This window comes from Puma concolor, chromosome B2 (genome assembly GCF_028749965.1).
Source record: "Puma concolor isolate L17-30 chromosome B2, mPumCon1.1.hap2, whole genome shotgun sequence".
Lineage (NCBI taxonomy): Eukaryota > Metazoa > Chordata > Mammalia > Carnivora > Felidae > Puma > Puma concolor.
In genome coordinates, this window is record NC_141671.1 from 123,085,452 (window position 1) to 123,113,346 (window position 27,895).

At 45.1% G+C, this 27,895-nt stretch overlaps 1 protein-coding gene and 1 long non-coding RNA gene across 5 annotated transcripts in view; one reads left to right on the forward strand and one right to left on the reverse strand.

Moving 5' to 3' along the window:
- Nucleotides 1-1,769: 1,769 nt before the first annotated feature.
- Nucleotides 1,770-27,895, reverse strand: part of SGK1 (serum/glucocorticoid regulated kinase 1) — a 113,539-nt gene continuing 87,413 nt past the window's right edge. Inside the window, exons 1-12 of one of the 4 annotated variants that reach the window (XM_025925323.2) lie at nt 9,989-10,154; nt 7,049-7,124; nt 6,532-6,607; nt 6,068-6,172; nt 5,879-5,962; nt 5,633-5,764; nt 5,255-5,367; nt 4,781-4,904; nt 4,229-4,324; nt 3,626-3,781; nt 3,431-3,520; nt 1,770-3,015 (exon numbers count right to left, since the gene is read on the reverse strand). In XM_025925323.2, the coding sequence (XP_025781108.1) occupies nt 2,848-3,015; nt 3,431-3,520; nt 3,626-3,781; nt 4,229-4,324; nt 4,781-4,904; nt 5,255-5,367; nt 5,633-5,764; nt 5,879-5,962; nt 6,068-6,172; nt 6,532-6,607; nt 7,049-7,124; nt 9,989-10,022 (1,254 nt within the window). In that variant the 5' untranslated portion in view covers nt 10,023-10,154 and the 3' untranslated portion in view covers nt 1,770-2,847. Of the gene's footprint in view, nt 3,016-3,430; nt 3,521-3,625; nt 3,782-4,228; nt 4,325-4,780; nt 4,905-5,254; nt 5,368-5,632; nt 5,765-5,878; nt 5,963-6,067; nt 6,173-6,531; nt 6,608-7,048; nt 7,125-7,261; nt 7,408-8,167; nt 8,480-9,988; nt 10,155-27,895 lie in introns of those variants that run through there. The other 3 variants (XM_086707919.1, XM_025925322.2, XM_025925325.2) reach the window with 3 other exon arrangements.
- On the forward strand, nt 10,166-17,310 carry LOC147581222 (uncharacterized). Its single transcript, XR_015251557.1, has 3 exons — nt 10,166-10,735; nt 11,831-11,885; nt 15,519-17,310. It is a non-coding gene; the product is annotated as an uncharacterized LOC147581222 (long non-coding RNA).

Below are 27,895 nucleotides of genomic sequence, written 5' to 3' on the forward strand. Positions count from 1 at the left end.
ATTAGCTGTTAGTGTTATTATCTAACCCTGAGGGCCTGCACCCAATTAGACTTCCTACAAATAGAATCGGTCGGTAAGAATCTTTGGTATCCCCTCTGTGAAGCCTGCTCCAGGCAGCTGATCCCACGGAAGCATCTGGACTTCTGAAGTTCTCTTCACCCCTCCTTCGGCACCTGCTGTGCACCATGAGTAGGTGCCCTGTCTCCCCAAGTTGATGGCCAATGCCCCAAGCACAGTGACTCAGTCTTCGTGGTAGCAGTGGTTTCAGAGTCCCCTTTTAACTTGGGGGAACCGTAGCTGAATACATTGCCCCCAAACCCACGGTTGAACAGATGCACGGTGAGAGGGCGATGGAGAAGCGTACTGTCCCTTTTTGCAACTGCCAGGCTCAAGCTGTAGTTTCCAATGCTGGCAGGGAGGTACTTTCCTCTCCCAGATAAAAGATACCTCTGCTTGTATGCTACCTTACATCACAGTACTTGGTAAATATTTGCCCTTTTAAAAAAGTGACCCCCTGTTCTTTCTTAGCTTCCTTGTTCTTACCTTGTTCCCTTCCTGCCCACTTGTATTTGATCTCATCTCTCACTGTTTGCATGACAACCCTTGGGACCCCTCTGCTCTTATTTCCCAAGCAACAGGATCAGATCTTATACAGTGATTGACTATAACCCAATAAACCAAGTGTCTACCCTTAAAAAAGTAAAAAGCTCTGTCATCCATGACCAGCCCCTGTGACTTAACTATGATTAGACTGGAGATTCCCAAGCCTGCAAGAACTGTGTTCAGATAAAAAGGTAATTTAAGCGCCTTTGGTTCAAGAAGGAGTTTGTAACTATTGATAATGAGAATGAGGGGAAGCTCTGCAAAAAGCCCCCCCCCCCCCCCCCCACCGGTCAGAGCTGGTGTCAATCTCTATTAGGAAAATGCAGGCTTTAGAGTCTCTGTGACAATTTGGACTCACATTTGGATGATCTCTTAGTATCTTCGTATCTTTCCCTCTTCTACAGTAGATATTCCAGTGGTATGAGCCTTAGGAGTGGTCTCTACACCCCAGACCAGAGCATGGGGGTCTACACCGCAGACCCAGAGTCGGCTGGGGCCGTGCACTGCCGGGTACACACAGGCTCAAGAGGCTTCTGGCCTGTGCCAGGGACTGGCTCCTTGGGGGTCCTTCTCTGAGCTGGCACGGTACTCCATTCAGCTCTTGGTGCTCTCAGCTTTGGCCAGCTCAGCTTCTTGGGAACATAGTCGTTCAGGACAGACATCCTCGCCCTCTTGAGTGGCATTCTACTTGCAGACTATTATCTTGACTTCCATTTCAACAAACTGCTTTATTGAAAAAGCGTCCTTCCTATTAGGCTCTGTAAGGGCAGAGATTTGTCTGCTTTGCCCACTGCTATATCCCCAGCACTCAGAGCAGAGCCTGGCCCAGATTATTTGTTGAAAGAATTACCTGCCAGGCAAACCAAATGTCAGGACCAACAGCCAACTTCGTAGGGTAGGCAATAAATACAGGGAACATTGCTTCATGGTTTCCTTGTGAAATGCATTTGTCTATGGAAAAGGATTTATTTGGATGGGTTTATGAACGACTGACATCATAAGACCACTCTGTAGCCCCCTGGAGTCTGAACCTGACGCTCTTGGAAGCAAACCACCGAGCTGGAAGTCACAGCAGCATTTCCCAGGTTTTAAAATTTTAAATGGACCCATTATTGCTTACCCTCCCCCCACAACCAAGATATACAGAAATAACACACGTGACACAATTTATGTAAATATTTTTCAAGGTTTTATTGCAAACCAAAGTTGGTTTATCGCACACAAAAAAAAGTTGTGTGGTGGGGAGGGGGGGGAAGAATTGTACATATTATAACCATGTTAATTACAGTACATTAAAATGGTGGTTTACATTACAAATAAGCCTGTAAGTTTAAATATACTAGTGTTATAACCCAATGTACAGACTGTCTTTATACAATACATACAGTTATCAGGAATGCAAAAAAAAAAAAAAAGAGGAACATAAATAATGCCCATTTTACAGGTGACATTTTAAACAATGAAAATACCAGGCTTTGACCGACAACTGGGGCATTGGTCCATAAAAACCCTTTCTAAAAATAGAAATATTTGTAGCAGCAATGCTTTCTTTAAGCATCTGGATACAAGTCATTGCAAGACCATTTTCAATAAATTTTAGTTATTAGCTGTATCTTACAGAAGAAAAAAACGGTCTACACATAAATTTATCTTCCAAATATGGAAGAAACAAACAATGTCCCACATTGTAGTATCCTGCAAGTGTCACATTGATGCTTATAACGAAATCCATCTGTGATCAAGCATACCACATTCATACCACTGTTCACACAGTAAATCCACAAGGGGAGGGGAAAAAAAAAAAAAGAAAAAGAACTGAAACACTCTGCAACAGGAAAAGCTTTGGAGCTAACACGATCTCATCAGAAAAGGCACATTTCATCAGATTCGACATCACGGCCCAGACAGACCCTCAGAAAACCCTCCTTAGAGCTGCGTCGTCCTAATAAGACTACTGCCTCTGTCTACGGCGGCACGCGAACGCTCACTGCAGAGATAGCACCATGTTGGAAGGAAGAATAAAAATGAAAACCTCATGAGCTCACTGAGAGGAGGATGTGCTCTTCGAAAAGCTTCCGGCGAACAGTGTGCAATGAGATTGCCAAGACGTGCAAGCTTCCAGAGATGTGCAAATTCTCTTTTAAGACGTCCTGTCAGCTGGCGGCCCCGCCAGAAGGCTAACTAGAACACTTAACACACGCACACACACACACACGAATCCTTCACGACCAACCCCGGGACCGTTCAGAGGAAAGAGTCCACAGGGGGTGCGTAGGAAAAGCCTAGGAAGGCCTCGGCCGCTTCCTTGACGCTGGCTGTGAGCAGGATGCTGTCAGGGGACCTGCCAATGGAGCTGGGGACCGGCTCTTCGGTAAATTCGGGATCAAAGTGCCTCAGGTCACTAGGTCCACTCTGTGGCAGGAAAACAAAACCAAACCAAACACTCAGCGTCAAGAATTCACGGTGGGTACAGGGCAGGGAAATCCTCATTCAGGCTTTAAACCCCGGAGCTCGACTCTTCAGGGCACTCTATGGAAACTCCCGTAACAGCCATCCGTTTCAAGCACAGAAGCCAAAGGGCACACAAAGTTTAAATAAGGCGGAGGGTGTTCGCTTTTTAGCTTTTGGTACTTGAATTGGGAGCTGTGGTGAGAAGTGATGTTAGCTTGGCTGGGACAAAAATTCCACTTTTCACCTAGGGAAGGTTGTGGTTTGTGAATAAAGGACCCAAGTTGTTCCTTGAGGGCCCTCCCCTCCACCACCACAGCCTCTGACTTAAAGAAATGCCCTTTGGGCCCTCCCATACTTGGCAGAAAGAGACACTCACCACATTTGGGTTAAAAGGGGGAGTAATCTTCTTATTAATGAGATCGTCCCAGTTAATTAGGGAGAAGAAGACGTGATTCTTAATCTCCATCTGTCGAGAAGAAACAGGAGGTTAAGTTAGACAGGTGGAATTCGAGAAGGGCAGTGAGGTCTAGGGTGCTTCCCAGCCCGCCCAGAACAGGGAGAAGGCACTCACAAAGTCGTCCTGGGCGCCCAGCCTCTTGGTCCTGTCCTTCTGCAGGAGGCCCTCCAGAAGGTGTCTGGCAGAATTGGTAATGTTGGGCTTCAGCTGGAGGGGCTTGTTCAGAATGTTGTCGTACATCTCAGCTGTGTTTCGGCTATAAAAAGGAGGCTGAAAGAACAGGGGAAATCAGCGCTTAATCGGGGGTTTGGTACAGCAGACATTACCAAGAGAGAAATGCACTGTGGTATGCTAGATGCGACAAAGCCCTTCCCTTAATGGGGTTTCTCTGCCCTGGATTTTTCACTGTCTGTTTCGCAATCCTCATCAGAGAGGAGACATTAATAAGCCACATTTTTCCTCATGCAGGTTAAGTGTGGTCATATCTAGAAAATGCGAGTTTACCAAAAAAAAAAAAAAAAAAAAAAAAAAAAAAATTCACTAAGAGCTTGCTCTAAAACACCTATAAAATAACCAATAGGCTTCTTCATAAAGGGCAAGACACAATGACCAGATGGGACTTGTGTGCCCAGACAAGTCTGGGTTTCAAGAGGACTACGTTCTGGGGAGCATTATCAAGCCAGGGCAATAGTCCATGACTCTCAACGTGCTACTCACCAGGCCATACAGCATCTCATATAAGACGGCCCCCAGGCACCACCAGTCCACAGTCCTGTCGTAAGGCTGCTTATGGAGCACCTCAGGTGCAAGATACTGAAACACAAAGCAGGACAACAGTGTTCAGGAGTCCGCGAAACCAGGAATCCCAAGACCAGGCATGCACTTTGAGACAGCTGAGAGACCCTGGGTCCACCCGCAGGACATATGCCTTTACGTTACTTCCTGAGAAAACTGCTGGGCTTGGAGGCTGACGGGCCAGTTAGCTGTACTGATGTTTAGGAAGCTGTTGGGCACCCAGCAGATTATCCTACTTGGGAACTGAAAACCTTTTATGCCATGGCTTTTGCAAACAGCTTGTCTTAATGAAAGCAACATGAGGCCTTGGGGTTTCCCATGCTGCATCAAACAGCAAATGTGTTTTACTTGCGCTGAATGGGACTGAGAAATCTCTGAGAATGATCTACTCTTCCGGTAGTTTAAGTATTATTGCACTTGCCTCCCCCTGGAAGGAGGGACACAGACCAGTCCCCAAATCAAGAGCGCTCTTACCTCGGGCGTGCCACAGAAGGTGGATGTTGTGCCATTGTGTTCGATGTTCTCCTTGCAGAGCCCAAAGTCAGTAAGGACAATGTGTCCCTGTGAATCCAGCAAAATATTCTCTGGTTTTAAGTCTCTGCAAGGAAAAAAAAAAAAAAAAAAAGTAGTTGTGTAAGTTAATTTCACTTCATAAGAAATCCTCTGGGAAAATAATAGCTTGGGGTATTAGAAGCATTTTCAATTCACTGAGGCTGTACAGTGAATACAAAAAGGGAGTCCTTGTTCTGCTAATCTATTCTGGATTAGGCACAATCCTAGCTGGCCAGTTCCCTCGTGGCACGGAGACAAGGCGGCTCACATGCTGGGGTATCCGGTTTTAGGTGACCAAGCTGTACGTAAATACAAATTATCTTAAGGCTCCGTCAAAGGCTAGGGCTATGTCTTCTTTGTACCCAGGAAGGTAACCTTGAGAGCCCTGCAGCTCACCTATAAACGATGTTCAGAGAGTGCAGGTAACCCAAGGCACTGGCTATTTCAGCAGCGTAGAAACGAGCCCGTGGTTCCAGGAAGCAACGTTCCCTCTGAAGATGGTAAAACAACTGTAGGAGACAGGACAAGGTCAGCTGGGTTGCCAAGGCTTGGTAACAATGCGTTTCATTAGACTTGACATATATAGCTAAAGAGAACAATTGCAGGAAGCGGCCCTAAATAGTCTCTTAACTATATGAAACTCTCAGGTTAAAGGAAATGCTAATTCTGGTAACTTTTCCCCCCTACATATCATTTAAAACCTCTCCTCTCAAACTGGAAACAAGAATGCTATGCACAGACACCCAAAGGTTAGCTCCCATTCCCGCCGCTCACCTCTCCACCATTAATATAGTCGAGGACAAAGTACAATTTGTCAGCGGTCTGGAAGGAGAAGTGAAGGCCCACCAGGAAAGGGTGTTTTACATTCTTCAGTAGAACATTCCGTTCCGACATAATATGCTTTTCCTAGAAAAAGGACAATTAAGATTGAGTGGCAAATTTCAACGTGGGACCAAAATTCTAAGGTAAAACCACCCAGTGAATGTCTTATCTCCAACTGCAATCCATCACATTTCATACCTCCTTCTTTTTCAGAATCGCTTTCTTCTGTAAAACTTTGACTGCATAGAATGCTTCTTCTGCTTTGTGTCTTGCTAGAAGAACCTAAAATTTCAATTCAAAAAATCATTTTGCTGTCCGCATCCACTGAGAATGTCAGACGAGTGCATGAAAGACCATCAAAAATGAGGTCTTCAGATCTGAAATTACCTTTCCAAAACTGCCTTTGCCAATCACTTTCAAGAAGTGAAAGTCAGATGGTTTCGCATGAGGATTGGATGACGGGCCAAGGTTGATTTGCTGAGAGGGACTTGGCTGGAAAAGAAAACGTTTTCTTTTAATAGCTTTGCCTCAAAGGAAGACAACAATCATCATACATCCTAAACACAATCAAAACTACTTTTCATCCGTACACAGTAATATTTCATATGGGAGTCTGCAAATGGTACACAGTAATGTTGTAACCAGATAAAACTTTTATGCAACATGCCTTTTAAAATACTGCACTGACTCAATACTTAAGTGCTTATGTCACTTGTTATGCCATTAACTGAGGCATTCCTACCTTGAGACTAATTTCTAGAAAATGCTATTTTAATCCATCACGGTAGGAATACTAACTGACTCATTTACAAGATGCCTCCACGGAAGCATCACAAATAGAGAATACTTACTGGAGGAGAAGGGTTGGCATTCATAAGCTCAGGCTCCTGAGGTTGGGAGATTTTCAAAATGGACTGAACTTCAGGGCTGCAGAGAAAGGAACAACTGAGAACCTCCCAGACTCGTCGCAAGGGGGCACACCGACACCAGTAGTCAAGGTTCGGGCTCGACTTTTCCCGGACAGGTCCGAGTGTTTAAACTTAAAACCACCCAAATCAATGACTCAGTTACCAAAGAAAATAATAAGCCCACTTAAAATACAGCGATGAGGGCTGTTTTTCATGGAAACGGGGTGAATTAGGCAAACAGGAAAATTTTCACCTTGCAGCTCTCTCTTCCAGGCCAAATCAGCAAATGAGTTTTAATATTTAAAATGTTCTAAACTGGAATTGGAGAGAGAAAAGGGATCCTACCCTCGGGGAAGTCTTCGGCTTCCTGATCGACACCCCGACGAGAGTGTGTCTTCACTGCTGATAAACAAGCTAGGCTACTTATTTTTTATTTCCCCCAGTCCTCCCCCAAACTTACTGTTTGCATGCGTAGGAGTTATTGGCAATCTTCTGAATAAAGTCGTTCAGTCCCATCCTCCTCTGTTTCATGAAAGCTGTGAATTAAAGGAGAAATAAATAAACGTCTAGATGGCTTCGCAACGGCCGACGCCACACACACTGATTTGACGCGTGACCTTAAAAAAGTTTCCACTTCGCACATCCTAGAAGTCCCTATAATTCCTACACTCACCGATGAGAATTGCTACCATTCCCCTCATTCTGGAGTAAGTGAGGGTGCCCCTAGCAGCCTCGGTTTTCACTGTCATCTCCGCAGAGACAGCACGGGGAGACGTTACAGAGGAGACACCGGCTCAGCCAACACTAGGCGCGCGAGGCGCCGCCGGCTTTATACGCCCCGAGCCGCCGCGGGGCGGGGCTCACGCCACAATGAGGAAGCGGCACCGCCCGGCCCCGCCCTAGCCCCGCCCCCGGCCCCGCCCCCGGCGGCCGCGCGGCCCACCCGACCGCTGTGTGGCTGGCGGCGGCGAGCGGTTCGGTCCCGGGCGGGAGGGCAAGCCCTCCCGGCGGGGGCGGGGGGCGCGGGGACTGCCCGGGAGGCCCGGCCGCCGGGCTGTTATCTGCCTCTTTCAGCGACCCCGCGGGACAGAGGGAAACCGCAGGCGGAGGGGGCGGGGGCAGGGAGAGTCCGGGGTAATTTTCCACCCTTCTCATTTATTCCACCCGGCTGGGAAATCAGAGTCGCGGCACTGGGGCGCTTTCCGCCCGGCGCGCGGCGAGCCGGTGGCTCTGTGCCCGCTCTGGTTTGTCACACCCTCACTGGCGATCCCCTCCGGGTCCCGGAGCCGGCCGTCCCCACCCCCCCCCCCCAACCCCGCCGGCAGCCTAGCAGCCCCCGGCCGGTGGCCGCGCACAACCCGCCCGAGGTGTCTCTGTGCCGAGGGCGGCCCCGCGCGCCCTGATCTGCCGGGTCGCCGTGGGGCCGGGACGCCCGGCGCGTCCCCCGCTCCCGCCGCCACCTCGGCCGGCCTCGGTCCCTCCACCCTGAGGACGAGCACCCACCCCCGGCCCCTCTCGCCCGAGCCGAGCGACTAGCGGCGGAGCGGGACGGTCCCCGCGTGGCGGCCGCGGCGCTTACCCAGGCCGGTCAGCAGGAAGGACTCGCTGCGTTTCTGCGCCTCGGCCCTCTTTTTGTGGCGGGGCCGAAGCAGGGACTCGAGCCGGGCCCTGGCCAGCGCGCCCTGCATCTCCCCCATGGGCAGCGGCGGCCGGCGCGCAGCGGGCGAGGGCGACAGGAGAACACTGACGTTTCCTTGAAGGAGCCGCCGTGACTCAGGCCGGGCAAGATTTCCTGCCCCGAGACCCAAAACAAACAAATGGCCCTTGTGCACGGCCGAGCCGCTTCCGAAAACGCCTTTTTTGTGCTTTTGGCCAAAGCCAAGCAAGGCTGCAAAATCCCAGAACTTGGAAGCGGAGGAAGGAAGGAAAGAAAGAGGGAAGGGGGAGGGAGAGGTCAGGAATGTGTAGGGGAGGGGGCGGAAATAAAATTCGTCGCTGCACTAAAGGGAAAAAAAAAAAAGTACAATCTGCATTTCACTTTTTTTTCCCCCTCTAATCTTTGAGAACATTCTGTCCGTTCCGCATGTAATTTTTCTTGCATCTTTAATCTCCGCCACGCCATGAACACGTGAGGTAGTGGCACGTTAGGGGAGCGGTGGCTCCGCGCAAGGCGCCGACCTGGCGTGACCCCGGGCATCGGCGACTCCCGGATTCCCTGTCCCGCTCTCCCACCTGAAAACTCCGCTAGGTCGCATTACATCGTCTTAAACACCCTTAGTCTGTCCTCGTCTTCCCTACCCCTCCTCCGGTTTATTTCAGCGCTGACCCGGGAGTCTTCTTACAGTTTAACCACCTTGCTCTTTCTCTCGAGTCCCGGGTAAACGGGGACTCGTGGACGCGTGAAAGATTAGCCGGGTGTCCGCTCTCCAGAGAGCAGTGGAGAGAGGGGAAGGCCTGCAGAGCAGCGGCGCGGTGCCTTCCAGTAACCCCGCCGCTGGGAGATGCCTGGGCGCTGCTGCAGCCCGACCGCCGGCGCGGGGACGCGGGCCAGCGCTGGCGGGGAAGCCGAGAGCACAGCGACTGGGCCGGGAGCGGGAGGCGGCTGCAGGGAACTAAGGTTTGTAGGGCCGAGTACCTGGCACTTGCTGGTGCTGGCCGCGGCTGCCCTGCCGTGACCCCTCACTGCCAAGGGCCCTGCCATTTTTGAGTTACATACTGGGTCTGACACACTCCGAAATACCAGCTGTCAAACCAAGAATAGCCTGTGAAGCGGTTTTTTTCTTTCGTCCCGGGCAGGGATTTGTTTTGCAGGCACAAGCACCTCATTTGCCCTAATATGACCTGTAGCCTCAGCTGCTGCTTGGTTTGCTCAGTGGCAACAGCCCCAAACTGGGAAGGGAACACACATTCTCTCTGCCAGAGACTGGCTGGGAAATTTTGCCCGGGACTCACTCTTTAAAACACTTCTCAAGGCCTGAGATGCCTGAAATTGATGCTCCAATCTAAAGCAAGGTTTAGGAAACTCCAATTCACAGTTTAAGTGGCCCATTACTGCTTCCTCTTCCATGGATCCTTCATAGAATATGACTTTGTTACTGCCAGTGCCCCCCCCCTCCCCCGCGTCAGGTTCCACTCCAACTAGCCCAGCCGGGCCCTGCTCCCACACCATTCCGTCCCCTTTGAAGACAGCAAATTTGGCACAGATTGTCAGGAAACACCGACCTGTACCAAGATTTCTGCGTGTTTGTTCTTAAAGCACGGAGTTGAGAAAACTTTTATCAGAGACCCTCCCCTGCGACTCCACACCCCACGCCTTCTGTAGGCCAAGTAATCTCAGATCCTCTAAAGCGTCTTCGTTTTCTCCATTCCCTCCAAATTATAGCAATAAAATCACACCAACCTTTCAAAGGGGATTTTATAGCTTCCTCTTTCATTCTTCAGGTTGCCTAGGATGTGAACGTTGGGGATTACTTTCTGGAGGCTGAAGGTAGAGCTCAGTTATGGTTGGAATAGTCTCCCTGCTTTGTGCCTGATAAGGCTGGAAGCTGAGATGATAGGGAGCAGGAGTCAGAGGCAGCTGTCCTGCTCTGTTATGCACCCCACTTTATATAAAGGCAATTTACATACAGGAAGGGAGCAAGCTGCAAAGTTCAACACTGGGCCGTTTATTCTCTCCATTGCAACATCACTCAGAAAATTACAGTCATCAGCGTCCTGAGTTTATTACACCCCCAGCAAGACACACAAGAAATGTAACTGGACTGATGATCATCACAAATCAGTCCAGAAAAAAAAAAAAAATTCAAAACACATGCACGGGGATCATTTTTTTTTTTTTTTTTCAAAGAAGCTCTGCCACATGCATTCCAAGAGGAACGTGGAATTCAAGTTAGAGGGCTCTAAGTGGAAGAGAGAAGAGGCACAACCATATGATTTGTGGTTGGAACAGAAAAAGGACGTCTGATGTTCTCCTTCCTCCCCCTACCCTAATGTTCGGCGCTTGGAGACGGATGGTCTGCTAAACTTATCATTTAACGTAGAGAATCAAGTTGTTGAGACTGGCTTTTCTTCCAACCGGATACCTGAAGGGTGGAGCAGGCGCCCCCTGTTCTGTCCCAGCAACCTACGAAGACTTCCGAACAGGAAGGTGACACACAGCGGCGGGTGGATGGGGTATGCGGTAGGGGGGTTGGGGGCGGGTAGGTAGACGAGGGAACGGTGCGTGACGCGCGCCTGTTAACTATGCACTGGCTTTAGGGTTGCCCTGTGGTCGCTATTCAAACGCTTCGTCTGTTCTTCCTTCCCGTCGCCAGCCTCTTTCTTTGGTCCCGATAGTCTTCCTACCGGGAGGAATCCGGCCCCTTTCCTCTTACTCCCCGGTGGCGGCGAAGTGGCCAGAGTTGAGTCACCAAATTCAGCTTGTAAATGCAACCCAGAGGGCGATCGCGTTCTCTGCGAGAACCGCTCCGGAGTGCATGATTTCCCCCCACTTCTCCTGAGGTTTAATCAGTTCCAGAGAGTTTCTCTGTAACACCTTGTGCAGTCCAAGAAAATATAGACGGCTTGATAGGAGATAGGCTAATTACCTTCCCACTCCCCCAAGCCAGTAATCTCATTTACGCCTCATAGTGGGGAAACTGCAATCAAAACACTCAAATGGAAATGATTCACCCAGATGTAAAGTTTGCACTGAAACAAATCATTTTCCAATGCGTGTGTATTTTCATGCTTCAGAAAAATCATTTTAGTTCTACTTTAATTTTCCTTCATGAGGGGCTGTAAATACTAAAACCTGAAGGCTTTGCTAAGATATGACCCTTTTCATTTAATTTGAGGGTTCAGGAAGGAAATTCCTGATATTTCTCTACATAGTGAAGTAAATATTTTGAAAATATTTTTACAAGGACCTAGTTATAGCCCCTCCTGGGCTACTTCTTAAATGTCTCTGCTAGACCATAGTCGTTTCATTCCTTAGATACAGTACCTTCCACGATAATAGGGCAATACAATTGTTTTGCATTGTCCAAAGTGCCAAATATTCTAGAACAATCTTGTGCACAGTTTAGGTTCCCATACGTATTGATTCATTCATTGATCCTCATAGAATCCTTTTCCTGGAGCATCACCAACGTAATTACACGGAAACACCCAAAACCATAACTATTACTTCAGAGAGCAACTAAGTCAATCAGTTTCTGCTAAAGATCGTCACCGAGCGCATGCCTTTTTTTTTTCTTTACAGTATTCGTCAAACAGAAAAGGATAAAAAATGAGTTTATTCATAATGGCTATTTTAGGTAAGTAATTAGTAGTGGTTAAATGTCTATAGATCACAGGTTCTGTAGTGATTATTATGTTCTGTATTCATAATTGTCAAAAGTGAAATGCATAAAGAAGATGAGAATGTGATCGAATAGATGATAAGAGAAGAACACAGTACTTAGAATAATAGTGTTCAGTGTTGTTAAAACCCACAAAACTACATGCTTTATTTATGCAGGGCTTAGTTCTTTTCCAAGACAGCGGTTTTGTTTGTTTTTTAAAAAAAAAATTTTTTTTTAACGTTTATTTATTTTGGAGACAGAGAGAGACAGAACATGAACAGGGGAGGGTCAGAGAGAGAGGGAGACACAGAATGTGAAACAGTCTCCAGGCTCTGAGCCGTCAGCACAGAGCCCGACGCGGGGCTCGAACTCACGGACCGCAAGATCGTGACCTGAGCCGAAGTCGGCCGCTTAACTGACTGAGCCACCCAGGCGCCCCAAGACAGCGGTTTTGAATAAACAAGACTACACACTCTAAGAACCTTGAAATAGGGTTTTGCTAACTAATATACACGTAGCTGTCTAGTAGGGAGGCTTTAGGTTGTTTTCTCTAGCAGCACTTTTAAGTTATTAAGGATTAAGCAATTTTGGTTGCTTTCCTTCGGAGTTGAGCCGATGACAGGCAAACTTGTGAAGTATCAAAACTTGCTTTTGGGACCAAATGTATCTCCTTCCTATAACCCTTCTCTCTCACTGGAGTGAACTGCTGGGCCTCTCCACTTCCCACACACAGCACTGGCACACGCTGTGGTCCTGAAAACCCTGGAATATTGCCTTCTGCCCTCCTCTCCCCTAATGCCAACTGCCTCAAAGCCCTGCTCTCAGCTAATCGCCCGCAGGAGGTATTGACCTGATTCTCCTTCTCTAGCTCCCTGGCTTTCGCCCTCCTTCCCTCCCTGCCTCCCTTGCTCCCTTCTTCCCCCACCTTCCATTTGTACATGCAAGCATTTAATAAGGATTTATTAAGTAGTAAGTATAAATATTAAGATCAAGGGACACACATACGAGTAATCCAGTTATCTGAATGCATAGAAGCTGTCATTTTCGGTGGGGAGCATACGTGTGAATGATGAGGCACCAGGAGGAGTGTTACCCCATGATAAGTGTTAAAACAGAGGTTGGGACGATCTACCACAGGAGAGCGGAGAGAGGACTGTTCTACCGGGGAGCAGCAGCAACCATGTGCATATCGAGGGAAGTCGCCACAAAGAAATCATGTTTGGGCTGATCCTGGAAGATTCAGCTGGGAACAAGAGAGGAAAGTCATGCTAGGCAGAAGAAATAGCACGAGTGACTAACTCTCAGGTGCTATTTAGCACCTCTGGAACGCTGTGGAAATATGGTCCATATTCAGACCTTACACACAAGCACAGTGTAGAGCTGCTGTTGCTGCTGCAGTGGAGAAATAGCACTTTCAAGGGAGATAAAGATTCCAGAGGCACAAGTCTATCTCTCCCTTTCTCTGCCTCCCCCTCTCCAACCCTGATATACACGGAATTGATAATGTCTTAAAAATGCATTCATTTAAAGGACTGCCAAGCATTAGCCTGCATAGGTATCTTTGTGTCTAGTATAGCTCTAGATACAGCTGGAGCTCCTTGGTCCTGATCAACAGATTCTTCTAGAACTCTGCTTCAGACACCGCTAGACGCAGGAGGTACAGTGATGAACATGAGCTCACATGGGGAGGGCCGGGTGGGAAGTTCCCCACGAAGGTAGGTTGAGCCAGACTGAGAAGGGATTCAAAGCCACAAGGAAAATTATTCCACCAAAGCTTTTAGCGAGACATATTCCGATGTGTTTTGGAAAGTTCATTCAAACCAACACATGATTCATAACTCAACTCTTAATCCTTCAAAGGATACTTGCTTTTTTTTAAGTACCCCTAGCTCATTAAAAATGAACAAATTTGCACGCACAAACATGTAAGGGAGCATTGGAGACTGGAATGGGAGATTTATGTAGTTGGAAGATGCATGAACATTTAGACAAGCATAGGTGTAATCTAACACGGGGATTGGCAATCTTTCAGAGACAGTAAATGACTCCAATGTTCTAGACCCATCTGCCCAACAATAAAGTTGGTGGGAGGATGGGGGCATGGTTTTGTAGTGAATTTTTTACTTCAGTCAGGAGACAAATCAAAGAAAGGAAGCCGGTGGTCGCTCTTGACACGGTAGGAATGGCAATCTAGCCAAAGGGTCTACGACAGGCTGAAAACTCACCGTATCCCCATCTTTGGGATGCTGTAAATGTCTGCTATAGTATGATCGAATGAGCAATAAATAAAAAAAAAAATAACTATTGGGGCGCAGGCTGCCTGGGTGGCTCAGTTGGCAAGCTTCTGACTCCAGGATTTGGCTCGGGTCATGATGTCATGGTTTGTGAGTTAGAGTCCCATATTGGGCTCCATGCTGACAGTGCGGAGCGTGCCTGGGATTCTCTCTTTCCCTCTGTCCCTGCCCTTCCCCCGCCCACTGTCTGTCTCTCTCTCAAAAATAAATAAATAAACTTTAAAAAAAATTAAAAAAAAAAAAAAAGAACAACTATCAGAGCACCTGGGTAACTCAGGTTACCTTGGTTGTCTGGCTCTTGATCTCAGCTCAGATCACGATCTCACGGTTCGTGAGATCAAGTCCCGCATTGGACTCTGTGCTGACAGCATGGAAACTACTTGGAATTCCCTCTCACCCTCTCTCTCTACCCCTCCCCCACTCGCTCTCATTCTCTCTCTCTTTCTCAAAATAAATAAACATTAAAAAAATAATTTTCAACCAGAGAATTAAGAAATGATAAATGTAATGATAAAATGCCAGATATTGAGGCAAGGAAAGCCAGAGAGCTTTGACCTTCAGACCTCCTTCCTTGGCTCTATCCATGGGGAGTCCACACCTGCACTTACTCTCCCTCTCAAATCTCACAGCCCAGCCTGGCATTCAGGCAGCACAGGGCTTGAAATTTCCTTGCAGGCTGAATCCTTCTTGGGGCACACATATTAAGGTTGTGACCTACATGCAGACCGGATAATGGGCAATCTTTCACCCCCCTCCTCTATAAATGCCAAGAACAAATAAGGAGCCTGGATTTCTGGCAGACATCTTTTGCCAAACTTAAGTGAAACCTGAAAGCTTCAATTTGCTCAGTATGAATGTCTCCCCAAATCTCTCCCATTTCTGACCCTATAATTAATCTAGGAAGAAACAACAGAAACTCCCCCCATCAAGGATTGTTTCCAGTGAAACTTGCCTACAAATTGCAGTAACAAAATAACATTAATGTAACAGTAACCAACATGGGAAAACCAGGAGCACATGGTTGGCGGAAGGTTGATTGGCATAATTTTAATGTAAAGCAGTTAGGGAGCTTCTTTTTCTTTTAACTTTTTTTTTAATGTTTATTTTTGAGAGAGAGAGAGAGAGAGAGAGAGAGAATCCAAAGCAGGATCCCAGCTCGGAGCCCCACGCAGGGCTCGAACCGTGAGGTCATGATCTCAGCCCAAGTCGGACACTTAACAGACTGAGCCACCCAGGCGCCCCAAGTGAACTTCCTTTTGATTTCAACCCTGAATGTAAGCTGCATAAACATTTATGTCACCTTCCTCAACAGGCTCTGAAGTTTCAGTAACATGCTGAAGGTGGGGCTCTCTGTGGTCCACGTTAATCCACTACAGCTGAGGCTCATTACCTGTGACGCCTTAGACAAGGTATTGTCTTAACCTTGAAAATCTGTATAATGGGGATACTAAAACTTGATATACATTGCAAAAAAAATAATTGAAATAGAGAATTTAGTAAGTTGGAATCTCACATGGAAAACAGGGCACATCTGTGTTCCTTACCCCTACCCTACACATGTCACAACTAGAAACAGAACATATCATACAACTCAAATGGCTCCCACAAATCACGACAACTATGGTTATGTACTGTGCTTAAAGCACATGAAGAATATGAGCCACTTAATCTGCTGGGCCAAGGACAGGCCCATGCGATGGCAATTCCACCAAGGGCCTGAAAAGATGATCCATTTAGTTCTTCAGACTTCTTCCTCCTCTCTTGGTCTCCCCATGGACAATGCTCCAGAATGGGTTGGATCAAGGAACTAGATGCCCTGATAACCGAATAAACACTTGTTTATCAAACAAAGGCTAAAGTTTAAATCGAAAAAGCAGACAGTAAGCCAAAAGCTAACCCAGAGGAGTTTTTAGTTGCTCAGGGTGGATGGAAAACAATAGAATGTATGTTTGGGCCTATTGAGAGGGTGGCGTCATTGAAAGCAGGTCCTGCAAGGCTAGTCAACACAGAAGATGCTTTCCCTGGGTCGTTCCACCTGTCCTCAGGGAAAGAAGAGAAAACTCCAACGGCCTGTGTGTGGCCTATTATGTTTAGTCCTTCAGACCTCTATGGGGCACTGCTTTTGTGCCAGGCAGTGTGCTGAGTCCTGGATCTAACAAAGATATCCAAGGTGGACAGCATTGCCACACTCAAGGAGGGCATGGTCCATATTTCTTTAGCTGAATTGAATAGCTTCCCAAAAGCAAAGATAAGCTTTCAGATATTTCTACTTTTTCTAAGACCCAGCTATGCCATTAAGAGACAGCCTTGGGCAGGTGTAACCATTTAGAATACCCACTTTTTCGAGTGAGGAATGAGCTGGAAGCCCTCTTGTAGCTGTAATATTGTGCGGTGCTGTGATATCTGGGAAAAGATGAATCTGAAGGGAACTTCTGGATGCCCAGAACCACCTCCTGTAATAGTGCCCGGCTACTCCTTTGGAGCCCTTCCCTTCTGCCCCTCATTGTAGCCTTTAGTCAAGGATTTTGTGGCTTAGTTATTTACATCTCAAGTGTCTCTCTGGACTGTTGAGTTCTTTGAAGATTAGACCACATGAGTGACATTGATGTTTCTTGCCTACCTAACATTCTTTAATCAGGCCCTTCTCCAGCTCCCTCTTCCCACTCTCGTTTGTTCTCCAGGCTGACGCCATCTTGGCTCTGTTCCTTTTACAAAGCCAGTCTTGTGTCTGCCTTTGGGACTTTGTCTATGCCACGGTCTCCACCTGGGATGATTTCCTCCTGGTGCTCACATGGCTGGATCCTTCTTGCCATTCGGATCTTAGAGTAAACCTCATTTACACAATGGACCTAAACCACCCAGCTGGCCATCCTTTGCCACTCACCCTATTTCAATGATCTGCATATTAGTTTTATTATCTGACATTTTTCTTGGGTTCATTATCTCCTTGCACTAGAAAGTAGCCTCTGTAAGACAGGGATGATATTTGTTTGATTCTTCATAGTATCCCTGAAGCCCGGAAGAGTGTGTGGCCTAAAGGAAGTGCTTAATAAATGAAACAACTTAATAATATACCCCTTATATATTGCTGGGTACATAATTGTTTCTCAATAAATTATGGTTTTCCTCCCTTCATCTCATAATCAAGGGTACGTTTTCTTAGCAATGCCTTTACACCTCACTATAAAAAGCAAGACAAAATCAAACCAAACAAAAAGGAAAACTCTTGAATTTAGGTATTTTATTATATATTACATATTATGCTACTCAATTCCTTCAGAAAACCAAAGCACTAAATTTTATAAATGATGTACAAGGAAGATTTTGAAATCAAGGCTGTGCTTTTAGTCCAAGGAGGTCATTAAACAATCATAGTGAATAACCATTTTTCAAGAAAACTGAAGTAGATACTCTTTTTTACAGACCACATTCAATGGATACTTTGTCAAGTTCAGAGACTCTTACCATCGGGAGGGGGGCCATCTAAGGCTTTCATCTGTCCATCTTGGTAAAATGCCAGTGTTGCCTCTTATTCCAAGGACCACAGATAATCTTCCAATGAGTCAGAAAAATGTATCCTCTCTTCTCTCTCCTTTTAAACTTGCTCCCTAAATTCTCCTTTGTTCCCTATTAATTCTATTAAAATAGAATTTTAAAATGAGAATCCATTAGGCCCCATGATTCTTTGCTTCTGCTTTTGGGTGAAGGCCTATTCCCTTCATGAACCTCCCCGGTTTTGCAGGTGCGGACTGATCATACTCATGAGACGTTGGCCGTTAACTAAGGAGAACTCCCCTTTGTTCAGAGGTTAAAGAAATGGCAAGCTAACTTTCCCAGAGTAGCACAGCTCAGACACAGAGACAGCCTAGTGCTCTCCAGGTCTCTTCCCAGCATTCTGTGATTGTCCTGCAGAATCTTTAAAAGTAGATGTATCCTCAGTATATGTTGGTAGCAAGATGTCAACCTGTATTTGTAGATACGTAGGAATAAAGGGAGGGAACACTCTCTTCATTAATGACACCATATGAATTTGGTTTATAGGAAAGAATGCTGTCATACAACCGACTTTCCCCAAGAGCTTCAGAACCTCTCATCCAGCCTGAGGACACACAGGATAATCTGGCCACCTCACGGAGGGCTTTCTATCTTGTAATCACAAAGTCTTTCATAACCTTCATATTGCCAGAAAGCCGAATGAACATTTATTACAAAACACTTCTACTTTCTTTTCTTTTTTTTTTTTTTTAATATGTATTTATTTTGAGAAAGAGAGAGAGAGTGTGTGTGTACATGAGCAGGGGAGGGGCAGAGAGAGAGGGAAAGGGAATCCCAAGCACGCTCCACGCTCAGTGCAGAGCCCGACACAGGGCTCCATCTCAAGACCACGAGATCATGACCTGAGCTGAAGTCAGGAGTCAGACACTTAACCTACTGAGCCCCCAGGTGCCCCTACTTTATTTTCTTTTAAAATATCCTCCTCGGGGGCTCCTGGGTGGCTCAGTCGGTTGAGTGTCCGACTTTGGCTCAGGTCATGATCTCACAGTCTGTGAGTTCGAGCCCTGCATCGGGCTCTGTGCTGATGGCTCGGAGCCTGGAGCCTGCTTCCGATTCTGTGTCTCCCTCTCTCTCTGCCCCTTCCCTGCTCATGCTCTGTCTCTCTCTGTCTCAAAAATAAATAAAAACATTAAGAAAAAAACATTTAAATATCCTTCTCTACGCAATGGTAAGGCCTCGATGAAGGGGTCCCTATTGTGCAGTGCCTAGCGTGTAGTTCTGCAGCCACGGCAGAATGACCGTTGGGTTGTCAGAGTGGCGAGGCACATGCACAAGTACCAAGTTGGTAAGTAATTGTATTTTCGTATCTCTGTGTATGCATATTTACATATATGTGTCTACGTGTGTGTGTATATACAGAGAGAGAAAGAAAGACAGAGAGAGGAGAGGGAGAGAGTTTATTTTTAAAAAACTGGCTCATGTGACTGTGGAGGCTGTGAAGTTCAAAACCTATAGGGTGGGGGGCAGGCTACAGACCCAGGAGAGAACTAATGTTGCGGCTAAAGTCTGAAGGCCATCTGCCGGTAGAATTCCTTCTTGCTCAAGGGAGGTCAGTTTTTTTGTTCTGTTAAGACTATTCACTATTCAACTGTTCACCTGTTTGGTTAAAGCTCACCCATGCCATGGAGGACAATCTGCTTCACTCAATGTGATTTAAATGTTAATCTCATACAATAAATACTGTCTTGAAACATCTGAGATAATGTTTTGCCAAGTATCTAAGCATTGTGGTCCAGCTAAGCTGATACATAAAATTAACTATCACAAGTCCACCTCTTGTGAATTTGGCAGCCACATGCATCTTATTAATTTGTGTTTAATCTCCACATAAAGACAATAATAAGGTCAATGCTGCCACCTAACACGATGCAACTATCCTGCATAGAACTGAAAACCTACTAACTTTTCCCCCAGAAGATGTAAAGTCTTTGTGGGATGTTTATTCTTCTTCGTATCCTATAATGTAAATACTGTGAATGTAAAGTTCACAATTATTAACTACTGTGGGTATACAGTCACCACATCTTATGTTACAGGACAAGAGACAAGAGAGGGAAGAAAACGAAGAGATTGATATACACGTACAGAAACACAAGCATATTCATAACAAATAAAGAAGGAATACTCATGACAGTCATAGTCCTTGTTTCTGTGACTGGTCGCATAGTCACGGCTGGTATTTATAACTATTTTATGCCACTACCTATTTGTTTTCAGGAAGCACCTCAACTGGTCACGGTGCTTTACCTAATAGGGTGACGCAAACCTTTCTCCCCATCAGGGGAGTAGTGGTCCTGTCTGGGCCATTAGTTGTCCTGTCTGGATTGGGTTGTTGTCTTTTTCCACTGACTTTAATCACAGGGCCCGGTCATACTAAGAGACTCCCTGAGGGGTCGCCTATATTCCAGACAGACTCTTCCTTACCTCCACTGTGGAGTAGCAGTCGAATTTCTCTTTGGTCGTCAGGACCAGTCATCCCAGCCAGCATAGTCCCTCCCTTCTTTGCCTGTTGATTTCGGGGCACAAAGAGCCCAAGGAAGCTGAGTGGCAGTCTTAACTTCCAGTTCAATGAAATCATTGTTGGGTCTTCCAGTGGAAGCATTCCTCCCTTCGGAACCAAGGTTTTAGGCTAGCAAGGCATCAAGTTGGGAAGACAGGAAGCAAAAATGTTGCTTGTAGGTCACTAGGGCAAACGGAGTGGCACCAGCACCAATTCTACTCCTTGATTTCGGAACCTGTGAATCCCAGCTATGGGAGAAGCAGCACCATATACTGGATGCTGATTCAGAGCACGTATAGTCTCCTGGAAAACCTTGCCCCAGCCCTGCAAAGTATTGCCATCTAGCTGGCACTGTAACTGCATCTTCAGAAGGCCATTCTACTATTCTGTCAAGCCAGTCGCCTCGGGTTACTAGGGAATACGGTTAAGACCAGTCAATTCCCTGAACATGGGGCCCAGTGGCATACTTCGTTTGCTATAAAGCTAGTTCCTTGATCAGAAGCAGTGCTGCATGGAATACCCTGATGGTGGATGAGGCATTCTGTGAGTCCATAGATGATTGTGTGGGGAGAAGCATTGCATACAGGAAGGGCAAATCTGTATCCAGAGTAACAAGAGTCTGCCCCTTCCATGATGGGGGGGTTGGATGTAATCTACCTGCCAGATGGTTGGCTGATCACCCTGGGGAATGGTGTGACATCAGAGGCTCCGGATTGGTCTCTGCTACTAACAGATTACGCACTTAGCCATGGCTGTGGTTAGGTTGGCCTTGGTGAATGGAAGTCCATGTTGCTGAGCCCATGTATAACTTCCATTTTTGCCACCATGGCTATTCAGTTCACTAGCCCTTTGACGACAGGGTGACTGGGAAAGAGGCTGACTGATATCCACAAAACGAGTCAGATTATCCACTTGATTATTAAAATCCTCCTCTCCTGAGATCACCCTTTGGAAATTACTCACATGGCATGCGAATATCTTCACATGTTTTGACTATGCAGGGAAGTTTATCCATATTACTCTTCCCCAGACTTTCTTGTCACCCATTTTTAAATCATGGTCCTTCTGCTTACAATTGCTTGACCATCCTGCCAAATCATTAGCTGCCCTCCCATGAATGGGTATAGAGTCCCATGTCTGTCCAGTTCTCCTTCCAAGCAAAATGAGCAACCAGGCGAATTGCTCTTAACTTCTGCCCACTGAGAGGGTTTCCTTCACCACTATCCTTCAGCAATGTGCCAGAAAGGGACGATAGCATTGCAGCTATCGACTTCCACGATCGTGTTTATACGTGCCAGTATCTCAGTGGTGTCATTCATAACACAAGGGTATCACACACAAGCGTCATCTCACACAGAAATATGAAAATGCACTAACCCACTGACTTGGTTCTAAGCATTTGGATTGGTGTTTCCTGAGGATTCAGCATCATTTGCTGCTTTCTTAGTGCTTAGTAGACTTGAGTATATGCCACTATTTTTAAAACATTCCCGGCTAGCTTTGATATTTGGATTTTGTTGCTTTTCTTGTATGCCCACTCTCCTTTTAGCTAATAATTTACAGTACTTGTACATTATCCGTAACCTTGTGAAAATTGGGCACTGCCTCAATTTACCAGGCAAAATTCAAAGAAATATTAGTGATGCCCTAACTATATTACTACTTGACCATCCGTGTAATATATTTGAGTAAATGTATGGAAGGCATCGTTTGGGCACTGGATAATTTTTTGTAGAAAATTCAGAGGGTCACCTACGGCACATTTTATGTTTTATTCAGTAGGACCACCACTTGGCAACTCGAATACTCCATGTGCCAGGGTGTGGCACCTTAGTTCTTCTGATGCCTAAAAAAGCCCCAAGAAAATGTGACTGCTTGATACCTGTTACTTTTGGGAGGTGTCCATTGGGATTCCATAATCGGCTACTCTTAGAATTTCAGGAGATGTAGCAGGAACTTCATTTTCCATACAGCTTATTCTGAAGTTTTGAAGCTCTTCCCCAGCCCCTGAAGACCCCCAAGAGGCTCGTGGTCTCATCCCTGCTAGTAATGACCCCGCAGCTAAGCAGGGATTTTAGGAATCTGTGCACATGTTTACGCTTTTCTAGTAATTTGAGACGCCGAAAAAGCAGGATTATTTGGAACACTTGTCTTTCCTTACTTCCTAACATATGCATCGCACATTAAATGTTCAGTCAATTTTGGACATATTTAATGAATAAATCTCTCTGCTGGGCCCACCATAAATTTTCCAGCGTATCTATTCGTCAGCTTTAAAACCCTAAGATAAACATTAAAAGCCACGATCCTTTGCTCAGGTGACACATTATAGTGGGAGAGATGTTTATTCTAGTCTAGTTAGTGGGAGGAAATTTATTTTTGTTTTTTATTGTTATATCCTGGATCAGAACAATGTTTAGCTGTCACAGCCAAATTTTCTGACAGCATATGGTCTTATTGTCAGACACTTTTGATAGTACTATCTGTTTTTGAGTTGTGATTACCGAATCTTTTTAACAAATAAGATTGGTTGTCCCCCTGGGGCGCCTGGGTGGCTCAGTCGGTTAAGCGGCCGACTTCGGCTCAGGTCATGATCTCGCGGTCCGTGAGTTCGAGCCCCGCGTCGGGCTCTGTGCTGACAGCTCGGAGCCTGGAGCCTGTTTCAGATTCTGTGTCTCCCTGTCTCTGACCCACCCCCGTTTATGCTCTGTCTCTCTCTGTCTCAAAAAATAAATAAAAACGTTAAAAAAAAAAAAAAAGATTGGTTGTCCCCAAAAAACTATTTGATGGTTTGGCTAAGAGTTTCAGATATATTAACTACTTCTGGGGGGTGTGTGTGTGTGTGTGTCTGTCTGTCTGTCTGACGACAGCAACCTTGTTTCCTAATCACCCCTTCACAACAGATATAAATAAAATCTAAAAACAAAAATGAAAATAGGCTTTGTACAAAACCACAGGAAAATCGCAGACAAGAAATTAAACAGATGTGAGCAAAAGGTAGGAATCATGAATAATGCTTCACTTTCTAAGCTAAGTAAATACGGTCACTTGAAAAAGTTGCTGTGTTTTTTGCTTATAAAACTCTTATGTTTAAAATTCCACTAGAGTTGATCCTCATTTAAATCAAATGGTATTCCAGAGAGACAAGACTATTACTGCCAGTATCTACAATGGTTCTATTTCACAATTCGTAAGATATTGCTTAAAAATCTAGAACACGAGCATAGATCATCATGATAGACCTGTTTGCAATTCATTCTCCAAATCATGTTGTTTATGTACCTTTTTATATGCCAACATAAATCTAGCTTGGCACGTGCTGTTTAATAAACCTTGAATTTACCTTTTAAGAGCAAAAGCATTTCCCCCTCTTTACTGCGCTGTAAATACTGTAACTTTACATCTACAGGCTGCTCTCGGAAGCCTCACTGATGGCCCACTGCCTTCTGGTTTTTCCTTTGACGATGGGAACAAATAGCCAAAGGGCAGAAAGGAGCCCAACGTCTGTTTTTGTCTAAGCCCCACTTACCACTCTTCTCTGCCTCCTTCTTATTTCTTCCCACTTCCTGTTTACTTTTCTTAGGATTTTCATTTTCTTTAGGATTATCGGTTTCTTCTTTAAAGTTAACAGGGACCTTGTAAGGTCCTTCAGAACTGCCATTTTTTCCCATATCTTTCCTTAAAACAGTTTTAGAGGATTAGAATTAATATTACACACAATATATCGTGTATGTATACGTCATATGTGACATACATTGTCTATTACATTAATGCTATTAAAATATTAAATTGTTAATAGTTTGAGAATATTTGAAAGCACATTTCCATAAAGAGATCAGAGAACAAAGACAGTAGACCTAGCTAGATTACTTCCGGGAAAACAGTGAAAGTATCTCACGGAAATGAACATGTTCCTCCCTGTAACTTCTACTGTGCATCTATTACAATAGCTAACATCGAATGATTAGCACTATGCTAGGCACTATGTAGGCACTATGCCTCAGTGTTTTTTTTAATGCAATTTCTCAGTTAATCCTCATAATAATCATGAAAACCTTACTTATATGTTCTTAAGATCTGAGGCTTAAAGAGGTAAACATTAGTTGTGTGAGGCAACACAGCTAGAAGTAGCAAAACCAGGCTTCTCTGACGCCAAAACTTCTGTTTTTAACCGGTGAAATGATCTGCCTCTCCATCTGTTCCAAATGACAGTCCTTCACATATCCGTAGGCAGCTGTACTTAGTCTAACTTGGCTTTACACGATTTTGTCTGTCCAATTTATCTACTTGAACTTTCAAGGGGACACTGTTGCCCCTTTCCCTAGAAGCCAGCAGAGTGCTGGACAGGAAGGGATATAATATAGCTCCTTCGTTGAAAACAAACCCTGCATTTACCTTACTTTCTCCCTTTTGCCAGCTCCCCCTGCCCCGTGGCAAGGCTCCATCTCATCCTTGACTTTCTGCTCTTTCCTCAAACATTTGCGTCCACATTCAAGCGACTTTCATTGCAAAGCTCCCCTCTTACCTCCGTGAAGCTATAGCAAGAGAACTGGAGGAATTTCCAGGTCACTTCTGTATTTTAGTATCGATGACTCAATATCTCGTTTTTGGGCAAAGCACTTCACTTCTTCAAGTAGCCTCTGGGTTAACACCCATTTTGCCAATCCCACGGGGCAATTGGTAAAAGGTGAAAGATTTATGCGATCTGAAGAGAAACCAGAGCATTCCCACAGGGCAACTGGAAAGATCAGCTGAGGGGAGGTGTGGGAGGACAATTTGAAAACTCAAGTTTTCAAACTCAATACCTACAAGAACAGTGCAGCTGAACTCTTAATATTAAATTGTCCTCTCGGAGCCAAAATTGTAATCAGCGGAAGAGGTGATGGCCACGTATTTGTGAGGAGGCAATGGTGGGCTCCCAGAGCTACACTGCTCATCAAAGTCCATCGCCAAGGTCCCTAGCCCACAAGGAGCCATTTTTTTTCTTTTCTAAATCCATTTCCATTCGCTTTTCGCCGTCCACTTGCATCTTTGTCCAATGAGTTTCTGTTAGAGTTGATTTACTTCCATTACCTCTCATTTCACAAATGAGCTTTGCCGAAGGCTCCCGTCTTGAGTTCCATTTCTAGTCTCATTTCTGAGCATCCCGCGTATAAAACCTTCTCCATATCTTCATGCTCCTCCTACCCGAATGCATCCACCCTTTATGCCCAATACCTCCCTCTCTATCCTGCACTTGTCCCTGTCCATGGAACATTTCATCCCCGAGGTAGCCTGTTTTCATTTATTAGTCACTGACCTATTCTCTTTATAACGTACAATTTGAAAATTGAAAAATTATTTTTCTTAAAATATTTTTATAAACTATATAAACTATATTTATAAACATATATATATTTATATATAATATATAAATATATATATTTATAAACATATATATATTTATATATAATATATAAATATATATATTTATAAATATTTTATAAACTATATAAACTATATTTATATTTGGCTAAACAAAATGCTTCTGTTATTAAGACAATAATCCCCAACCCCCTTTTCATTTATTTTTCCTGTTACGGACATATAACCTCCCGAAATAATTGTCTCGTGTATTACGTATGATGTATTATAGGACACTCTTCTTGGGGGAAAAAAAAAAGCCGTCAGAGGCAGAATATCTCAGCATGTTGAAAATAATAAAATACACAAGGACATTTTAACATCAGCTGCAGCCAAAATCCACTACATTTAAAAAATCTGCTGTTAGGGGCACCCGGGTGGCTCAGTTGGTTAAGTGTCCAACTTCAGCTCAGGTCATGATCTCACGGTTTGTGAGTTCGAGCCCCACATCGGGCTCTGTGCTGATAGCTCAGAGTCTGGAGCATGCTTCAGATTCTGTGTCTCCCTCTCTCTCTGCCTGTCCCCCACTTGTGCTCTGTCTCTCAAAAATAAATAAATGTAAAAAAATCTGCTGTTAGATTAGTCTGATGCAAACTAATAAAATATTCATCAAAGTGTAAGAAAAATAACTTTGCCAAAATTATGAAGTTGAATTTAATCTACTTTCCTTTCCTTTTTTTCAGTGAGAAAATTTTCTGGTTTAATTTTAGCCATAATAAAATGCCCTTCAATGCTAGGAAAATCAAAGATTTTAGACATGAAATGAATGATCTGGATAAAATGGGCACAAGGAAACACTGTGTGAAAACATTTAAAAAGAGCCCTGGGAATCAGAAAAATCAGCTACTGTGAAATACTGTTAGTTTAGCCTTGGGTAAAACAGCAGAAGTAACAAGTAATTTGGGTCATAACAAAGAGGAAGAGAACATTTTGAGTTCAACAAGGGCAGAAACAGATTTTGTTCCAACTGCAAAGCTTCAGAAAGCTAACCTCTTAATTTACACCTTCCGAGGCAAAGAGACGGGGAGCTTCTCCGTGCTGAGCTAACCTGAGCCTTGCAGTCACATATTCACACACTTGGTAACAGGACAATCAGAAGGATCGGATTTGATAAACTTTAGCTGTCAAACCTAAATGCTAGATGACCATGACTCTATCTTTATTTATTTATTTTTTTAAAACATTTATTTATTTTTGAGAGACAGAGCGAGACAGAGTATGAGCAAGGGCGGGGCAGAGAGAGAGGGAGAACAGAATTCGAAACAGGCTCCAGGTTCTGAGCTGTCAGCACAGAGTCCAATGGGGGCTTGAACTCACAAACCGCGAGATCATGACCGGAGTCGGAGTCAGACGCTTAAGCCACTGAGCCACCCAGGTGCCCCTAGCATGACTCTATCTTTGAACAGAGGAGTTTTGAAATGATATTTTGCTACTCACTGGAAAAAATAACCTGTCCTTGAACTAGGAACCCTCTAAAACATTGTAAAAGGTTAAAGTCAGGTATAAACAAAGTGTCTTTTGCTTCACAGATCCTCATGGAAGGTGATATTTTATCTAAATGACTAGGCCACGTCCAAGGTTCTCCCCAGCTTGAGGATTTTATGTCCAGCCATATGTCTATTTTCAGGAAGCTTATCAGTCTTATGTCTGGGGAGCCAGATAGCAGTCAACAGCGAATAATGAGCTTCGGGGTTCAGGGAGAAAAAAAAAAACAAGCTTCAGGTCCAGTAAAGTAGGAGATAGTAACAGCAGTGACAAAATAAAATGTATTCTTCTTTCTTTTTTTAAAAATTTTTTTTTTCAACGTTTATTTATTTTTGGGACAGAGAGAGACAGAGCATGAACAGGGGAGGGGCAGAGAGAGAGGGAGACACAGAATCAGAAGCAGGCTCCAGGCTCTGAGCCATCAGCCCAGAGCCCGACGCGGGGCTCGAACTCACGGACCGTGAGATCGTGACCTGGCTGAAGTCGGACGCTTAACCGACTGCGCCACCCAGGCGCCCCCAATGTATTCTTCTTTCGACCCATGGTTTGTAAACCCTAAATAGAGCAGGGGCCTCTATGTTCAGGTTTCTATAAATGACACATTTCTGTCTACAAGTAAGAAGAGCTAACATAAATTGGCCATGAGCTATATGTCGGACATCGTTTTGACGACTTTGACCTGCATTATTTCCTTTAACCCTCCCCAAACTCTGTGGTCCGCATAAATATTTCATTTTTGCAGGCGA